This window comes from Barbus barbus, assembly GCF_936440315.1.
Source record: "Barbus barbus genome assembly, chromosome: 9".
NCBI classification, from domain to species: Eukaryota; Metazoa; Chordata; class Actinopteri; order Cypriniformes; family Cyprinidae; genus Barbus; species Barbus barbus.
The window spans coordinates 19,259,060-19,277,911 of NC_136737.1; the positions used below are offsets into that span (position 1 = coordinate 19,259,060).

General features: G+C 38.6%; 1 protein-coding gene across 1 annotated transcript; it reads left to right on the top strand.

Moving 5' to 3' along the window:
- Positions 1 to 7: 7 nt before the first annotated feature.
- Positions 8 to 18,536, top strand: LOC306875263 (1-phosphatidylinositol 4,5-bisphosphate phosphodiesterase delta-4-like; the record flags this gene model as incomplete). The annotated part of the gene is made up of 16 exons (XM_079425740.1): positions 8 to 88; positions 1,400 to 1,702; positions 3,254 to 3,476; positions 6,358 to 6,586; positions 6,948 to 7,077; positions 7,590 to 7,821; positions 8,049 to 8,250; positions 8,341 to 8,485; positions 10,149 to 10,301; positions 11,489 to 11,656; positions 13,809 to 13,965; positions 14,051 to 14,167; positions 16,022 to 16,197; positions 16,280 to 16,412; positions 16,806 to 16,955; positions 17,033 to 18,536. The coding sequence occupies 16 exons, from the start codon at positions 8 to 10 to the stop codon at positions 17,122 to 17,124; spliced, it is 2,691 nt and encodes an 896-aa protein (XP_079281866.1). The 3' UTR covers positions 17,125 to 18,536.
- Between the last annotated feature and the right edge of the window lie 316 nt (positions 18,537 to 18,852).

Genomic DNA, 18,852 nt, shown 5'->3' on the forward strand with positions numbered 1-18,852 from the left:
CATCCGCATGTGTGCGTATAGGAGTCTGAAAGCACTCCAGGCGCTGGCTCGACAGGGACCCCCTTTTAAAGACGCCAGTGCTATGTGTGTAAACTGAGCTCAGACATCGAGCTCTGCTGTGTTTTATTCATGAACAGAAACACGAGGAAGGGACAGAGAAGAATTGATGAAGCCAGGTACAATCGAAATTGACCGACAAGACCTCTGGATAGATGCAAATGTGCTTCAGATGGGTTGATTTTTCAAATACAAGATGTTCAGTATTCACCTAAAAAGATTTACATGCTCATATTCGCTGTTTCCGCCCGAGCACAATTTAACAGGGTTGCTAAATGTTGAATGCTTGCTTAAGTAACCTGATCCGATCATCTGGGGTCTCCACTAAAGGGCCCAAGCATTAGCAATAGACTCTTGAGTTGTGCTCCACAAATATGCATTAAACTCCCTGATGCGTGTTTCAGAGGCAGACTGGAAGCGGGTGGCAGAGTCCGATATATGGCTGTCAACATGCCATGAAGCCGTTTTAATATTTTATGAACATTCAGTCGCTTTGATCATATGTATGTAGTGAAGTGTAGCACAAGAGTCCAACATTTTCATATGCGTTTTTCGTACTCGTCAAAATTCACATGGCCAAATATTCGTTTGAATGAATTTTTTGTGGTGTTAGTTAATGCTAGCACACTATTTCTGTTGCTCATACTTAGGGATTTGTACTCTTATCTTGAGGAGGCAAGGACTCACCTTGCAGCACTTGGGCCAGTAAGCAACATACTAGCATCCAACCAGGACCACTTAGCAACATGCTATAATGCCTCATTAGCCATATAGCAAGAGCCTAGCATTCTCACTATTTTGATTCGGGTCCATATCCATCCAGAACACCTCATAGTTAGAAGTATTTACTTTTAACTTGAGCAGGTAAGTATTCACACTGCAATACATCTAACGTTATAGAACATTTCCTATCAGATGCCAAATAGACATTTAAAAGATGTCTTTAAGATGTTTAAGATTTAGAATGTATGTAAAACTGACATCGTAAAGACGTCCATCAGCTGTTTGTACACAGCAGATGCTCCCCAGATGAAGCGATCTTTAAGACATCTTGCAGACGTACTTGTGTTATCTGGGTACGTCTTGCAGATTTGTAAAAGATAACGCATAACGTAATATGCAAATAGCTTCGATAATTGCAGCCAATCAGTAAATAGGAACGGTATTTCTGTGAATTCACTCTGGATTATTTAGAAAAGTGTTACATTTCACATTTGCACGTTTATTTGGTCACAATTAAAGCTTTAGATGTCACACCGCAGGAATGCAACACTCCAATTACGCAATGCGCCGGATTGTGTTTCCACTTCAAAACTGACATACCCTCGTTTTATGTTTACAGTGGACAGAGAGACGCAAGACAAAGCAGCCTGAGGGAAGGTTTTTACTCCCACAGGCAGAGGGGAGACAAAAAGTGTATTTTGAGAACAAGGGGCCCTTTGTGGGCATTGAGTCGTGTATTTTGCTGTGGATCTGTGGGAGCGGTTGTGCGTCAGAGGGAGGTGTGTTGTGGTACGATCAGTTGTGGCGAGATGTGGACAGTCAGTCCAGCTCTGTTGCAGCGGGGGCCACATTACACCGGCTTCTCCTGAGTTATGCTCCTCTTCAAAGCTCAAATACAGATCCAACTATGAGCCCACAGAGGGTAAGTGCTACTTCAACCATGAGATAGTGAATATTACTGTACTTAAGTACCTGACTGTGAAAGTTTATCTACAGATACAGGACACCTGTTCGTAACTGTTGCTGGTTTTGTCTTTCTGCTTATAGTTAAACTGTTATTTTTAATACTTATACATATTTATGTAACTTTTATGGAGTAGTTATTTATATTATTTATTATTTGTATTTTGTTATGAAAAAAATCTTTAACATAAATTAGATTTAAAAGTAACAAATTATTTTGCAGTTCTAATCCTTTAATTTTTTTTATAATATAATAAAGTGAACATACGTTGACACTGTTGTTGTTGTCATTTGTAGCTTGATGTAGCTCATTCATATGCTATATCAGTTTTACAAGAATTTTAGTCATTAGTTGTAACAGAATGAATTGAAAGAATTTGGGACATATGCTTGAGTTCAGCATGTTTTTGTTAATAACTCGTTAGCAATGTTGGACATTTTGTCCGCCATGTTTAAGGCGACTAGCCTATGTGAAACCTGAATCTTCATGGCAACTTTGGCTGGGTATTACAAAACATTTCTACTCACATGGCTAGCTTGTGGTCATTTTGTTTTGTTTTTAGATGAGTTTTCCTAGTTTTATATTAGTATACTCCTAGAAATTCAGTTCATAAATGAATGTGTGAATTTTTGTCTGATTTTGCATGGCTGTGCAGTATTTGAGGGCACGTGTGAGATGCTTTCACACTGAACAGATCCGTACAATCATTAGAGAGTCTGAGGCTGATGGCATTTTACTTTTATTAATGAAAATTATGCTATAAAAAAAAATTATGCCATAAAATCTAGCTTTTTATTTTAAGGGGTGGCCCAAATATACCTTTTTAATGCATATTTTTAACATTTACAGGCGTTAACATTAACATTTATTCTTCACTTCAGTCACTGTGACACATTCATTTCTTCTCTCTCTTTTTTCTAAAACAGGAGACACCTAAAAACTGACAGAACGACAAATGGCTTCTACTGAAAGGAGCCTTCGTAAGTTTACATTTACACTATGGGGAAAAAATCCCTGACTGTTTTCAGTGTATTTATTTGTTCCGCTGTAACTGACTCAGTGTTGTTCATGTAGCAACACTGTAAGTAAGCAGGTGGCTTATATAGACCATTGTAGACTGTCGATATAAACACTTTTAAGGTGATATGAAGGTTATTCCATTAGTTCTAGTAAATTTTGCCTTTAAATATCTCCACAAACATTGTAAAACCATTCATTGTTAAAACTGTTGTACTGGGAAACGGTTCTTACTGGGAAAGCTTGATAAAAGGGCTAAATTATATCTAATTTTGGATTTAAAATGCTAAATATTAAATCATATCTAAATAATAATTCCATTACCTCATCTGGTAGCGTTAGAGCCCTAGCAACACAAGCTTATAAGGATTCATAAAATGCATGCCAAAACCTCATATCTATACAAAAGGAGCATTCATTATCTGATCATGAGAGGCAGGGGGTGTTTCTAGCGTGTTGCGTTTACAATGATGTGCTAGGAATCTGGGTCAGGTGCATTACCTGTTGTCTGACCCCTCCTCGCCCTCTTCGTCTCCTGTGCGGTCTTGCTCCTCAGGTATCCAGGCTGATGATGACCTGAAGTCTATGTTTGTTGGCACAGTGATGAGAAAAATCAAGTCTCGCACATGGAAAAAGCAGCGTTACTTCCGGCTACAAGAAGACTGCATGACTATCTGGTACAAGAGCAAGAAAGCAGGAAATACACACTCCACCTGTAAGTAGAGCTGACAAGATCCACAATCTGTAATTATTAGTCATTTATCCAAAGCAACATGCTGTTTTACAAGAACAATCCCATATGCCAGGGGTGTCCAGTCCTTCTCCTGGAGGGCTTGGAGAGGAGAATTTCAACACACCCTTCTAAAGTTTGTAGTGATCCTGAAGACCTTCGTTAGCTGGTTCAAGTGTGTTTAATTGGTGCTGGAGCAAAACTCTGCTGGAACATGGCCCTCCAGGAGCAGGATTAGACTTCGCTGTTATAAGAGAAACCTGAGTTTAAGTATCTTACTCAAGGTCACAATAGTGATAGTCCATGGATCAACTTTTCCTGTGATTGAACCTATAACCAGCCTAGAACAACTGCACCATTACCCTAGGTAGGGCTGTGCAAATAATCGAATGCGATGATCACGCGCATCTAGTCAGTAAAGCCGGTTCTGTGATTAGTAGTTAATCTCCTTCACATGCTTTCAGATAGAGCGGCATTTAATACACAGAGCCGTAGTTCGCTGACAAGCTACACAATATCGCGTTCAAAATCGAATGCGATTCATCTGAGATTAACTACTAATCACAGAACCGGCTTTACTGACTAGATGTGCATCAGGGCTCGCAAAATTTCTAAATCCCTGGTAGCCCTTTGGGCAGGTACTCCTCAGAATTTGGTAGCCCGAAAATTTAACTAGCCCAAATAAAAAAAAGACCATAAATGTCAATCAAAAACATTTTCAATACACAAATATCAACAAATATCAAGGAAAGGGTTTTATTTTACTATTTACAGGGTATCTGTAGATTTAAAAAAAAAAACATTTAAGGCAATTTATGACTGAGCTGCACAAGTAAAATGAACACCGTATGAGTGGGGTTGGACAATATCTGTGGTAACATATTAAGCCATAAAATGACATGATTTACAATTCAGATACAGGTTTTCAGAAAAACAAAAATCTTATGAAAAGGTATTTCAGCCTTTAAATAATTTTTATGAAAAGGGATAAGTCAAACATATGAATTATTATATTAATTTAAAACATAAATATTACTGTCTAAATTGTTTAGATTCTTAGAAGGCACCCCACATGAAAAAATACTATAGTAATTTATAGTAAATACTATAGTGTTTTTGAACCATGCTATAGTAAAGTGTATTATACTGTATATATTATAGTATTTACAACACTTTAATGAATGCTACAGCATACTGTAGTATTAACTATAGTGAACATATAAACTGTATACTGTTGTATTCTTTAGTTTTTACTACAGTAAACTGTAGTGTATTGTAGTATACCCTATAGTTGTAGAAAACTTAGTACAGTATTGGGTAATTTGTTTATATTACTATAGTTGTTATTACCACAGCATCTATAGAATTACCACAACAAATTAATTCAAGTACTTTACTATAGTATGGTTCAAAAACACTATAGTATTTATTTACTATAAATTACTATAGTATTTTGTCATGTGGGACATTAACTTCTTTCACATTTACAACTCTATGTGTTTGCTGCGTAAAAACATGGGTCGATCTAAACATAAGATAGGCTTTTTGGAAATGCAAATTCATTCTCTGCCATGAGGTGGCTCTTTAAGAGCGGCCGCTGAAATAAAGCGGTCCGTTCTCCTGGTGACGGCTGTAAACAACCAGCACCGCGCTCATAAACGCTGCTTCATCAGGCATTTTATATAGGCAAGATTAAATGAAAATGTCAACGATACATTTCTGAGGACAGTCGGTTCCCTTCAGAGATATATTCACATAAAGACATCCGTGCCTTGTTTTGACTTTAAAACGTGCAGCGCTCATATTTATTCAATGACATAATTGCTTTTTGAAGTTTCCAGCCATATCGAACCATTTTCTTATACCATTTAACGTATTTAAGGCCTTAAACTCCCTGCCCTGTATTTTAAGGTAGCCCGTCGGGCAGGGCGGTGATACATTTTGGTAGCCCGACTGGAAAACACAATAGCCCCAGGACGTCGAGCTAGTGATTTTGCGAGCCCTGTGCACGATCATCGCATTCGATTATTTGCACTGCCCTAACCCTAGGCATAAATATAGCAGTCATCTTCATATAAAGTATTTTCAGAACCTCTAGATCAGGGCTGGACAACTTCTGTCTTGGAGGGCCGGTGTCCTGCAGAGTTTAGCTCCAGCCCTTATCAAACACTCCTGCCTGTAGTTTTCTAGTAATCTTGAAAACATTGATTTGCTTGTTCAGATTTGGAGTTAAACTCTGCAGGACAGTGGCCCTCCAGGAATAAAGATGCCCAACCCTGCTCTAGATCAGGCTCTGTTCCTATGGGGCCAACATCATCCAGAGTTTAGCTCTAATTTGCTCCAGCACACCTGCATGGAAGTTTGGAGTAATGGAAAAGACCTTGATTAGCTATTTTAGGTGTGTTTAATTATGGTTGGACAATGCAGAACATTGGCCCACCAGAAGCAGGATTGGACGCCCCTGCTCTAGACTGGATGTAGAGTTTGGATGGGGGTCAAAGTTTGATTTGTTATCTTGTTTTATTTTGGTGTTGAGATCTCTCGAGACTACATAAATGTTCCAATTGTATGGGCCTGGGTCTTGATAGGCTAAATATTGGTCTGGTCTCCAACTCTTAGGGCAGGGGTTCTCAACTATTGCCCTCGAGGTTTCCTTTCCTGCAGAGTTTTGCTCAAACCCTAATCAAACCCTCCTGAACACGCTAATCAAGGTCTTCAGGATCACTAGAAAGTTATAGGCTGGTGAGTTTTATCAAGGTTGGAGCCAAACTCTGCAAGAACATGGACCTCGAGAGCTAGAGTTCAGAACCCCTGTTTTGGGGTTCAGGGGATGGTTAGGTAAATGTTTGGCTATGTGTGTCTATAGTTTCTGTGGGTGATGTGGAAGCTGTGCGGGAAGGGCACCAATCTGAGGTTCTGCTCAGCATTGCTGATGAGTTCCCGCCTGACCGCTGCTTCACCCTTGTGTTCCGTGGTCGACGAGGCAACTTGGACCTAGTGGCTGAATCTGCAGGGGAAGCACAATCATGGATTAAAGGGATACGCAAACTCATTGATAACCTGGAGAACATGGGGCAAAGAGAGAAACTAGACCAGTATCCTTTACTGTCACTCTTTATCTGCCTGTCTATCATTCCACTCTCTGTCCATCTTACACACACAAGGTTTCAGGCAGGCTAAAAGGCATTAAAGGACATTTAAATACACTGGGACTTCAGCACATCTGATCCAGTTACCTGCTTTCACTCAATGTTGTGCAACATAATTTATGCAAGGTGGACATGTTCCTGGGACAACATTCCTGTTTCTCAAAATTTTAACCCTATCACTCTGCTTGGATTGAAGTCCAAGCCCCTAGTTTGAGCCCTTAAACATAACCCTAAAATCAGTTGACAGGAACTCTACTTTGGTAAATCATACCAAGAACTTTGGTTTTCCCTTAAATGCTGTTTCCAGATGGATCTGTGATTGGTTTAAAAAGGCAGACAAAAACAGAGATGGACAGATGAACTTTAAGGAAGTCCAAGATCTGTTGAAGATGATGAATGTGGACATGAACGAGCATCATGCTCTTCGTCTCTTTACGGTAACTGCACATTTATGGATGATGTATGGTTTGTCTATTGCTGTACCACTTGATGTAGCTTTAGTTCAATGACAGTTTTTACACTAGACACTTAGGTCATTATTTGGTGATCCATTTCCAGGTAGTTGTTTGTATTTTTTTAGTGCTATCAAACGATTAATCATGATTAATCACATCCAAAATAAAAGTTTTTGTTTACATGATATATGTGTGTGTACTGTGTATTATGTAAACATAAATACACACACATATAGCATATATTTTGAAAATATGTACATGTATTTACATGTACATATTTATTTTCATATACTTTCTATTATATTAGAAATATATTTAATAAATAAACATAAAATTTTTCTTACATATATACATGCATGTGTATTTATACATACTTAATAAATAGACATAGTACACACACATATATCATGTAAACAAAAACTTTTATTTTGGATGCGATTAATCGTTTGACCGCACTAGTATTTTTAAATTTTGGGACTTCTATTGTTCTGCAGATGGCAGACAAGTCTCAATCAGGAACTCTTGAAGATGATGAGTTTGTGCTGTTCTATAAGATGTTGACTCAGCGTGAGGACGTCCTGCGAGTGTTTCAGGAATATTCGGGTGATGGGCAGAAGTTAACACTCCAAGATCTGAAAGATTTCCTACAGGAGGACCAGCTACACGAGGACGGAGTTCAGCAGTATGCACTAAAACTCATTGAACGCTATGAACCTTCAGATACAGGTAAATAACAGGGTTGTACTTTTCTTACTCAAGTTTCTTCAAAGCTCATTTGTATTTTACTTTACACTTACCATTGATCTGTTTAGATTGGGTTCTTGTCCCAAACAAATTTTTAACTTTCAAACTCAGTAACTTCTAGTTCCAGGTATCCTAATGCTGCATTTTGTGTTCTTGACATCTTGGCTCACCTTTAAATGCATTAATTGGTTTACCCTATGTTCCTATAGCAAGAATGCTACAAGCGATGACGTTTGATGGTTTTCTGATGTACCTGAGCTCACCAGAGGGCTCCATCTTCAACCCTACTAAGGTGGAACTCTACCAGGACATGACTCAGCCTCTTTGTCATTACTTCATTTCATCTTCTCATAACACATACCTTTTGGAGGACCAAATCAGAGGACACAGCAGTGTGGAAGGCTACATACGGTACACGTTTTCAAAAAAGTATTTTAAGTAGGCATTGCCTTCAATTCTTCTTTATATTCATAAACATGTACTTGTATGTGTGTGTTTTAGAGCACTGAAACGTGGCTGTCGATGTGTAGAAGTGGACTGCTGGGATGGACCAAATGGAGAACCAATTGTCTACCATGGACACACGTTCACCTCCAAGATCTTCTTCAAGGATGTTGTCACTGTGCTTGGCAACTATGCATTTAAAGTATGTCACAAACTATGGCTTTGTTTTCATTCACTCATTTACAACTGCACATTCATAACAAAAATGTTCTGTGGTTGTGCCATGGCATAGTATCAGATGGTAATTGATTACCATATTCAAACACTATGGTAAGTCAAGGAATACCATGGTATTAGCATTATGATAGTGTTCAACATAATGTATTAGCATGGTACCATTTTGAAACATGTTATTACCATAATAACTTTTTTTTAACAATACTGTACCACAATATGTTGATGGCAATAGATGACAATACCACAGGTACGTCAAAAAATAGCAAGGTATTAATATGGCAAACAAAAAAATCATAGTATTACCTTGGTAAATGTAAAAAAAACAATGATACTTAATGAAAATTACCATAGTTTTTTGGACTTTTATTATGATATTTTTGAAAGCATCATGTAAATGCCATGGTACATGCATGGTATATTTAAAAAACAAAACAATGTATTGTCATCTGATTCTAGTGCTATACAATGGTGCAACTAGGGATGTCACTGATTAATCGACAATCGATTAATTGTCGATAAGCGATGTCAATTGGCAACATTGTGACGATGTTTTAAAATAAAACAACGAGCACCATGAAACCATTTAAAAAGGCGCATTCAGCGGTCTCTGTGACAGAATATGAAACAGCCCACAAAGTATAATGATCCCGTACGCAACTACGGCGCGCTCTCTTCATTTTATCAAATGATCATAATCACATCCATTCATTTAACGATCCTGCTACTAGCCTTTTATTTAGACTAAAAACCCCTTTCATTCGGGTGAGGAAGCTGGCGTTTTGAGTGGCATTTGCACATGCTGTCATGCTGGTCAATATATGCTCCTGCAATAGACGCATTTTGCAGTATTAAAGTTAACGATTAATTGATCGTTAATTTAAACGACGATCGATTGTGGAAATGATCGAAAATTGACATCCCTAGGTGCAACAGTACTTTTTTGTATGGGGGTGATATCTGATAGAAATACCATATACCCATACATGTCCATAATTCTTAAAGGGTTACTCCACCCCAAAATGAAAATTTTGTCGTTAATCACTTACCCCCATGTCGTTCCAAACCCGTAAAAGCTTTGTTTGTCTTTGGAACACAATTTAAGAAATTTTGGATGAAAACCGGAGTAGGCTTGTGCCTGTCCCATTGACTGCCAACAATTAACACTGTCAAGGCCCAGAAAAGTATAAAAAACATCGTCAGAATAGTCCATCTGCCATCAGTGGTTCAACCGTAACGTTATTAAGCTACGAGAATACTTTTTGTATGCCAAAAACAAAATATCCAAAATATATTGAATTGTGTTTCGAAGACGAACAGCACTTTTAGGGTGGAGTAACCCTTTAATACTTTAGATAATCCTCTTGGTTTCTTTCTTCATCTTTGAGTCTTCTAAACTGGTTTAGAGTACTGTACTAGCTTGCATTTTTATGTGTGTGACAGACTGGGGCCAGGTTCTCACTGAGCCAGGGCATCATGCCCTTCTGTTTCTGTGTAATGTTATCTAGGGCAGTTATCTAGGGTGTGTTAGCCGCAGTTCTGTGTTGAGTGTTCCATTTCACTCCATCACTTATTCACACACACACACACACACACACACACGCACGCACACACACACTCTCCCCCCACAGGCATCGCAGTACCCTGTCATCCTGTCCATTGAGAACCACTGCACTGTAGAGCAGCAGAAAGTCATGGCCCAACACCTCACCCAGATCCTGGGAGACAAGCTGTTGAAAAGCCCTTTAGATGGAAAGATTCCCATTGGCCTCCCATCTCCTGAGGTGAGCTGGAGAGCACGGATGCATGCAGTCACTTAAACAAGTACTTCCACTTAACAAGTCCACTTAATTGCTGATTAATGAGCAGTAAATGTCTAGCACTGGTCATTCATCTAGAAGAGTCTCTTCTAAAGATCTCGAAGTTTCCACCCCACGAGCAGACGTTTGTATCAGAGTTCAGAGTGTAGTGACCTCTCCAGGATACATTCACTTTCTCCGGCTGTTCACCTGGGGTGGCAGCCATATGATCTATGTCCATGCGACATAACCACTCTGAATTATTAAAGCAAACGACCCTGCTAAGAAAGACCAGCTTAGACTAGCATGCATTAGCTTGCTTGTCAAGGCTAGCTTAGGCTAGGTGTTTCTGGTAAAACTTGCTAAGCGGTGAATTCTTGCTAGAAGCCTGCACTCCACCATCATCATTTCAGCAGGGTCTAAGCAGAAGTGCTATATTACTGACAAGACCATCATAGCTGTTATCCACTAGCAAAACTTAACTGAACACCATAGTCTTCATAGTGAAGCAAATTGACTAAGGAAATCTTGCTGGTTTAGGTGCAAATTTATTGCATTCCTATTTGACCAACCACTATTAAAGGCACACCTAATTAGTGTGTCCATGTGTCTACTGTTAAAGTATGAGATTTCTGATGCTAGTGTTGTCAAAAGTACCAGCTGCAATACCATTCGGTAGTGAAATTTGAAAAACATTTCCATTTCCCGTTAACATTTGAGCGCTGTTGAGCAGATTCTTAAACAACGCTGATTGGTAAATGTGTTCACGCGCTCAACAAATATGACTGTGATTGGCTAAAATGATCATTGCTTCACACTCTTCACCGAGCACTCACACAGAAACACACAAGAGTGTTTGAAAGCCGCATCTATCAGCGGATCCGTTTATGTGCAGATATATTAGGAATCCGTTGACAGTGACGGATCCGCTGATAGATGCGGCTTTCAAACACTCCTGTGTGCTTCTGTGTGAGCGCTCGTTGAAGAGTGTGAAGCGATGATCATTGTAGCCTATCACAGTCATAAGATTCTGCTCAACAGTGCTCAGATGTCAGTGGGAAATGGATGTTTTTAAAATTTTAGTACCAAATGGTATTGTGGTCAGTACATTTGACAACACTAGATGCTTGCTGATGAAAGTGTATCTTCTCCATATTTGTGTGTGTGTGTAGGATCTGAAAGGGAAGATTCTGTTGAAAGGAAAGAAGATAGGTGGATTAGAGGATAGCATGAATGGGGTGGAGGATGACCCTTTGATGGGAGAAGTGAGCGACGAAGAGGAGACTGCTGAAATTGATGATGACCATCATCGCAATGACAGCATACGGCATAGAGCCAAGGTACAGTGATACATTTCAGGAGAGATGTTTGTGTAGATTTTCTAATCAAGGCAGGAGTAATTTATCAAATGATAAGATTAATTCCACAACCTTGCACTTAAACCATGCAGTGGTGTAGCCAAGTCAGAAAAGTGTCTGAACCCCAACAAAGGTAGATTTACAAACTACAACTGTTGTACCCTTCAACAAGACCGATACCCAGAGGTTATTTGAGGGGGACTGTTCCTGTAACTCAGCTGTTCACGATTCCAGTCCTCGCACCCCCCCCCCCCCCCCCACTCCGCTCTGCATATTTTGCATGTCTCTCCTTGTTAACACACCTGATTCAGATAATCTGCTCATTAGAAGTGAGCTCTGTGCATGAACTGTGTTCTGATTGACATGGTCCCTACACAGTGTTCATTACTCCCTACTCCCTAAGCAGGGGAAATCTGTTGAAGTTTACTTCACTTCAGAACATTCATTCATGGTTTTGCGCTGCGCAACATCTTATATAATATACCTCTATAAATAATATATACAATTTAAATTCACGTCACATACACTTCAATGCACTTTGAATGGAACATATACGTTCGCTTCGAACTGGAATCATGGCGGAATATTCTGCGATGTCCACTTCGCAGGGCACTTATGTTCGAATAGAACAAACATCTGAAGCGATAAGAGAAACATACAAAATGTGCAGAGTGGGGGGACGTGAGGACTGGAATTGAGAACCGCTGCTGTAACTACTACTCTCTAAATCACTCTTGGTCAAAATGGCAGCTAAATGACTAATTAGTTGTTAAAAACGAAATTATGTTAAAGATAATGGGGCATATCTAGGATACAATTTCTTTGGCTACTTCATCAGCCAATATATTGTAAAATACTAAATGGCAGTCTTGTCTCACTGGGAGTCTTATCAGGTCTTTATCAGAGCTCTGCGGTGCTGCGTCCTCAAGTAAGATTTACAGTCTGCCACGACTTTAACCGCAAGATTCAAATCTAATTACGTAACATATTGAACACTTTGGTTTGATCATCCCTGGAAACTTCCACTTCTGATCAGGAGGGTTACTTTGTGCCAACTTCAAGTGAAAAAAATCTGGACCATAAGCAGTTTAACTAATGTAGACCAGCTTGTCTCATGTTGAAGGTAGCAAAATATTCTGAGAGACAAGAGATGCTCAGTGGCCCTGAAAGCGGGTAGACTGCATAAAGCAGTAATGCAAGTTGGATGGGGAGACACTGGAGCAATCTTGGGAAGAAAACAAGAAAAAGCAAGAGAGAAAGTCAGCGATAGATAAGACAGAAACTGCATATCTTCTGTGGTCTTCTGCTATCTGATAGGTGACCATGTGCATTTGCTGTTACCATGTGACACTTGATTCTCTGAACTCATCAACTGGAAAAACGTTAGCATGAAATTTGTAGCTTATATTTTGCACACAAGCATTGCTCTCTTGCTGGATAACTGGTTTAGGCCAATTACTAGGCTAAATAGTCATTTAGTTAACAAATTTATCCTAAGTGACATACAGTACCATTACTACAGGGATAGTCCCTCTTGCTAATTGGTACAACGTTGAAGGATTAACCCTTGCTGCCTTTGGTTACCAGCCCAGATCTAGGCTACACCAATCTACGCAAGCTGAATATCATGTTAAGTTGGCACAGTGGGTTGGCAAGAATGAACCCAACAGATGGTAGGTAAGATGAAGCCAGGTGGATACCTGGCCTCATTATCCAAATGGTCGTCTGTCATGGCATTGTTTAAGTAGTCCTGGGTTCAATGGTTTAGGTAGCATAACTGAATGCTTGCAGTAAAACCACATATACAATCTAGCTGGAAACCTTCTCAAATGTCACAGCCATTTCCTTAAATTTCCGATGCTCCTGGTAAAATCAGTCCTTGCTCCTTAACAACTCGGCTAAAAAAGTGGTTCTCAGATCTTAGATGGCTTAAGCTGGTGTTTAGCTGGGTTAGCTGGTTGGCCAGTTTGCCTCAAAGACCTGACCAGCTTGACAAGTGCCAACAACCCCTCTGAAATAATCAAAACAGAGCACCCTGGCTAGTAAAAACTAGAAAACCACCTTAGGAAGGAAGTGAAAATGAAAACGAGGTGGCTGTCAAATTGTATTTAAAGACTGTTTTTGTACTGTCTAGAAATCCAAGCAGTGTCTCTCTAAAGAGCTGTCGGACTGTGTGGTTTACTGCAAGAGTGTCCACTTTAGCGGCTTTAAACATTCACGAATTCACTCCAAGTTTTACGAGATCTCCTCCTTCACGGAGTCTAAGGCCCGGAAACACATAAGGGAGGCAGGTAAAGGAAACATGGGTCTGACTGCTCATAAATTATTTTTTTTAGAGAATTGTATTGTCTTACTGTGTTTGTCTCTGTGCTACAGGAGTGGAGTTTGTTCTCCATAACGCTCGTCAACTGAGCCGGGTTTACCCCAGTGGTTTGAGAACTGACTCATCTAACTTCAACCCACAGGACATGTGGAACGCAGGGTGCCAAATTGGTGAGCGTACCAGATTTAAAAAAATTGTTGATATATGAATATTCCATAATTCATGAGAATCTGCTTTAGCTAGCTTAGCTAAGATTCATGAAGCTTTCATGGAATTTTAAAATATTCTGTTGATGAACGTCACATAACTATCTATAAGATGTGTAAGATGTTGTGATTAAGACAGATGTGATTAATAGCTAGTTCTTGAGTCAACTAGAAATAAGTCTGACTAGCCTGTCTTTAACCAGCCTAGCTTTAAGAGATGTGCTTGTTTTAGTTAACCATCAAGCTGGTTAGGCTAATTTGGTTTGTTGGTTTTAGAGAAATTTTAGGCACTTATCAGCTGGTTGTACTAGGAGACCAGCTAACTGGCTAAATCAGCTGAACACTACCAACCCGACCAGGCTGGGAGACCAGCTAAACCATCTTAAAGGGGTCATAAACTACCTTTTTTTATTATTTTGTACTGTTCTCTGAGGTCCACTTATAATGTTATCAAGATTTCTACATAAAAACATCATACTTTAGAACTAATAGGCTATTTTCTGTCCTGTTTTGGCCCCCCTCATCAGAACACTTTGTTTGAATAGGCGAGGAAGTAAATCCCCCCCTGCTGTGATTGGCTAACACTTGTATATGTTTGACACCTACATCCTTTACAGATGGACACTGCAGTGATTTAGGTTAAAAATGCATAAATACTCAGTACATATCTAACGATCTGCAATAACAGACAAAGCAATAGTGATCACGTAAAGAAAACAGTTTCTCAAACTTGTGTGGTGCGACATTACTGTCGGATCCAATATATTTAGCACAGCATCGTTTTTTATTTTCAATCTTTCTAAAAATCCTGCATAGAATTGTGCCTTGTTTGTAAACAAATCTGCAGTAAAATGAAGTAAACAAAGGACCAAGTTCTTACTGACGCAGTCTGGAACTTCATTAAAAATAAAGTTCATCCACTCTTTCCTAATGTTAGGATCAGAAGGAAAGCAATGCAAAGACTGTTTTTCCACAACTTGACACTGCACAGTGTCTTGTCTTCAGAGCTATCTTTACTGTTTTCTGCATTGACCAGGGTTGCCAGGTTTTCACAACAAAACCTGCCCAATTGCCACTCAAAACTAGCCCAATAGCATTTTGAGGGGGGTTCCACGGTATAAATCGCGTTCTGGGGCTTAAAATACAAGTTTTTTGGCAAGGTTCCCCTGGTAAAATTTGCATTGCAGGGGCCAAATATCACATTATTGGGGTCGCTTCAACCCGCTAACATAAAAACAACCCATGGCAACAGTGTTAAAGTAGCCCAATTCCACGGGAAAACCACGGACTTGGCAACACTGGCGTAGACCTGTGTTTGTCGCTCTTGTTATTTACTTAACATGCAAATCGGTGGGCGGGGCTAAACAGGCAGTGATGTGTGGGGTGCGGAGGCGGTGTTTAGCAACACTATTATGAGAAAAAGTGGCACATTCCACAAACTGTCGTTTAGGCAGACTGGCTTCATTATAAGCTGTTTTTAGACAAACGATAAAGTTTTGAGTTCTGAAACTTAGAGGGTGTTTTTATAGTACAATGACCTCTCATATTTTGATTTCTTAGTTCATGACCCCTTTAAACCAACCAAGACTATTCAAATGAAGACTATTCATTGATGAGCATTGCTAGTTAACTAGTCAAGATATCACTAGTGTAACAGCCTAAATTACCATTCTTTATCCATGAAAATAGGAAATGTTTTAGGTAGGATCTCTTACTACTAAATACAAATGGTGGAAAATATTTTTTTCATTGCTAATTCTCTTCTCTTCTCTTCTCTTCTCTTCTCTTCTCTTCTCTTCTCTTCTCTTCTCTTCTCAGTTGCTCTGAACTTTCAGACCGCAGGGGTTGAGATGGATCTGAACGATGGCTTATTCAGTCAGAACGGACATTGTGGCTACATACTGAAACCAGCATTTATGCGCAAAATTGACGAGAGGTTTGACCCAGAAAACCCCCAAAATGACTGTTACAAGCCGCTTAGCCTGTCTATTCAGGTACAAACCTGAATTTCTGTGTATGTCCTGGCGTTATTACGCGTATATGCTAAACCTGCATATATGGTGTGATTTTTTTCAGGTAATCAGCGGCCAACAGCTTCCTAAGGTAAACATCAAGGAGGGCTCAATCATTGATCCCCTCGTTCGGGTGGAAATTCACGGCGTACCACTGGACCAGACCAAGCAGGAAACCAGATACATTGACAACAACGGTCAGTTAAAACGTATAGGACGGAGTTGTGTCTAGACTGCGAAAGCCTAGACTCAGTTAAACCAGAGATCTAGTTGCATTCGAAAGATGAAACAAACTTGAAACAAAACTTGTTTTCGAACAAATGGTTTTGGACATGCGCTAAGGTTCACAGTGAATGTAGATTATTTATATATTGTATATTACTGTAAGTTTTTCATGATTTTAATCACTTTTGCAGTTGACTTAGTACATGAAGTATTTTTTAAAAATGAATTAGTCACAGGACTATTTACTACTAATATGAGGTGGTAAAAGATATTCATTCAATAATTTAGAAAAATTGCCTCAAAAAGTTTTTTCATTCGCTGATAAAGCTTGAAATTTTATATCAGCTACTCATTTGTCTTTGCAGGTTTTAACCCAGTATGGTACGATACGCTTCAGTTCACAATTCACGTCCCTGAATTGGCGCTGGTACGGTTTGTCGTCGAGGACTATGATAAAACATCAAAGAATGACTTTGTGGGACAGTTCACTCTCCCTTTCACCTGTATTCAGCCAGGTACGTCTCCGTTCCACCAAATGCATAAAAAATTTATCCTCCTGTTAATACTACGCACGTTTTGTTCTTCCTCGTAGGATATCGTCACATTCATCTCCTGTCTAAGGACGGCACCAGCATGCATCCTTCCTCGCTATTTGTTAATGTCCGTATAACTAAACTAACGTAAAATGACTTAAAGTTGTCTTAAACTGACACGCGCACAAAAGAAACTAAAAAAAGTAACAATTTCAAGTCTTCCCAGTCAACACTTGTTTTCAGCATGCTGACATTCTAATAAGTACAGTAAAAATGTATTAAAAATACATGTTTAGGGTGAAGTTGTGTTGCTATAGATTTAGTTCATTTGTAGGCCAAATAATTTTATACTTGTTTTATTTACTGTTATTAAGATTTGTGTGAGCTGTATTTAAATATGACTTCAATGCGATACATATCCAGGTTGTGTTTTAACTTTAAAATTAAAAGGAAAATATAAAATTATATTTGCATAAGGAATTAATCCTAGTTTGGTTTGTTTTTAGGACTAAAGTATAGATTGTTTCCCTTAAATTTTAGGTTGAAATATGCATAGCAAAATATAATTTGTGTCTTGTTTTCCAGGACAAACATCTTAACGTTCTTAAATTACGATACATTTACTTGAGACGCAAAATGACTTATAATACTAAGTCATGTTTTCTGAACAAATATACCATAATTGAGCGAGTTTTTGCATAAAACAAGAAAAAATAACAATGAAGGGAAAAAAATGACAGTGGTGTCAGAAAAGTTATTTTGGTTTCCTTTTGAATGATTTTTTTTCTTGCCCATTTGGCAGAGATGTTTTTTATTTTCTTGTTTTAAGCAAAAACTAAACATATTTTGGGACACTTTTCAAAAAACAAGATTTATAACTGTATCTTGATTTAAGAATGCTTAGATATTTGCACTGAAAAACAAGACCTTTTGCTTTTTTTTTTTTTTTGCAGTGTGACCTGGATATTTCATATAAGATTCACCCAATGTAATTTTCACCATGCATGACAAGCTTTTACATCTTGCTTTATGTATTTTAGAAATATTTCAATAGAAATATATATATATATATTTTTTTTATCGTACCACTACATTTCAGTAGTACTTACAATGATGTGTGTGTTAACTGCTCCTTTGGAATAAAGTACAGAGATAATGGGCTCAATTACAATCTTACTTTGGCCCTGAAGTACCTCAGGGGCCTGACTCAGTTACACAAAGATACAGAAGGAGGGCAGTGAAAATTACCCCATCTGTTTCCACCTCCACCTACAGTACCTGGATACAGTATATCATCGTATACATTACTCTTAAAATCCACCTAAGATGTATAAGAGAACTTAAAGTAGATTATTCTAAAACATGTCAAGACATTTGTTAAGTCAAATGTATGCTGCTGGACTAATAGTGTTATATTTTTTGTATTTCTATGAGCTGGATCTATATACTGTTTTTGTAATATTGTTCAGTAACTATCTGTAAACTGTCTGTTTTGCTTGTGTATACATGTACGTATGTATTTATTTGCCATATTCATCAAAGAATAAAGATAATTTTCAAAGGACTTCCTGTTTCTGTTTTCAACAGGTTCCAGTTTATAAATGAGAATAAACAACTATAAGAATGAGGTGACTAAAAATGATCTTAAAACTCTGATAAAGGCCTCTTTACACCACCGAGTTAAGGCTTTTTTGTGCCTGCACATAATTAAATGCAAACATACACAAAACAAATGTCTGCTCTGACCACCCCAGGCCCTAGTATTAAATTAAACAACTGTAATGTTTGTTTAAATAAATTTATGCCACATCTCGGCAGCATTAAGCTGTGTAAAGACACCTAAATGCCATTTCAGAAGTGCTTCTGTGACAAATTTAAT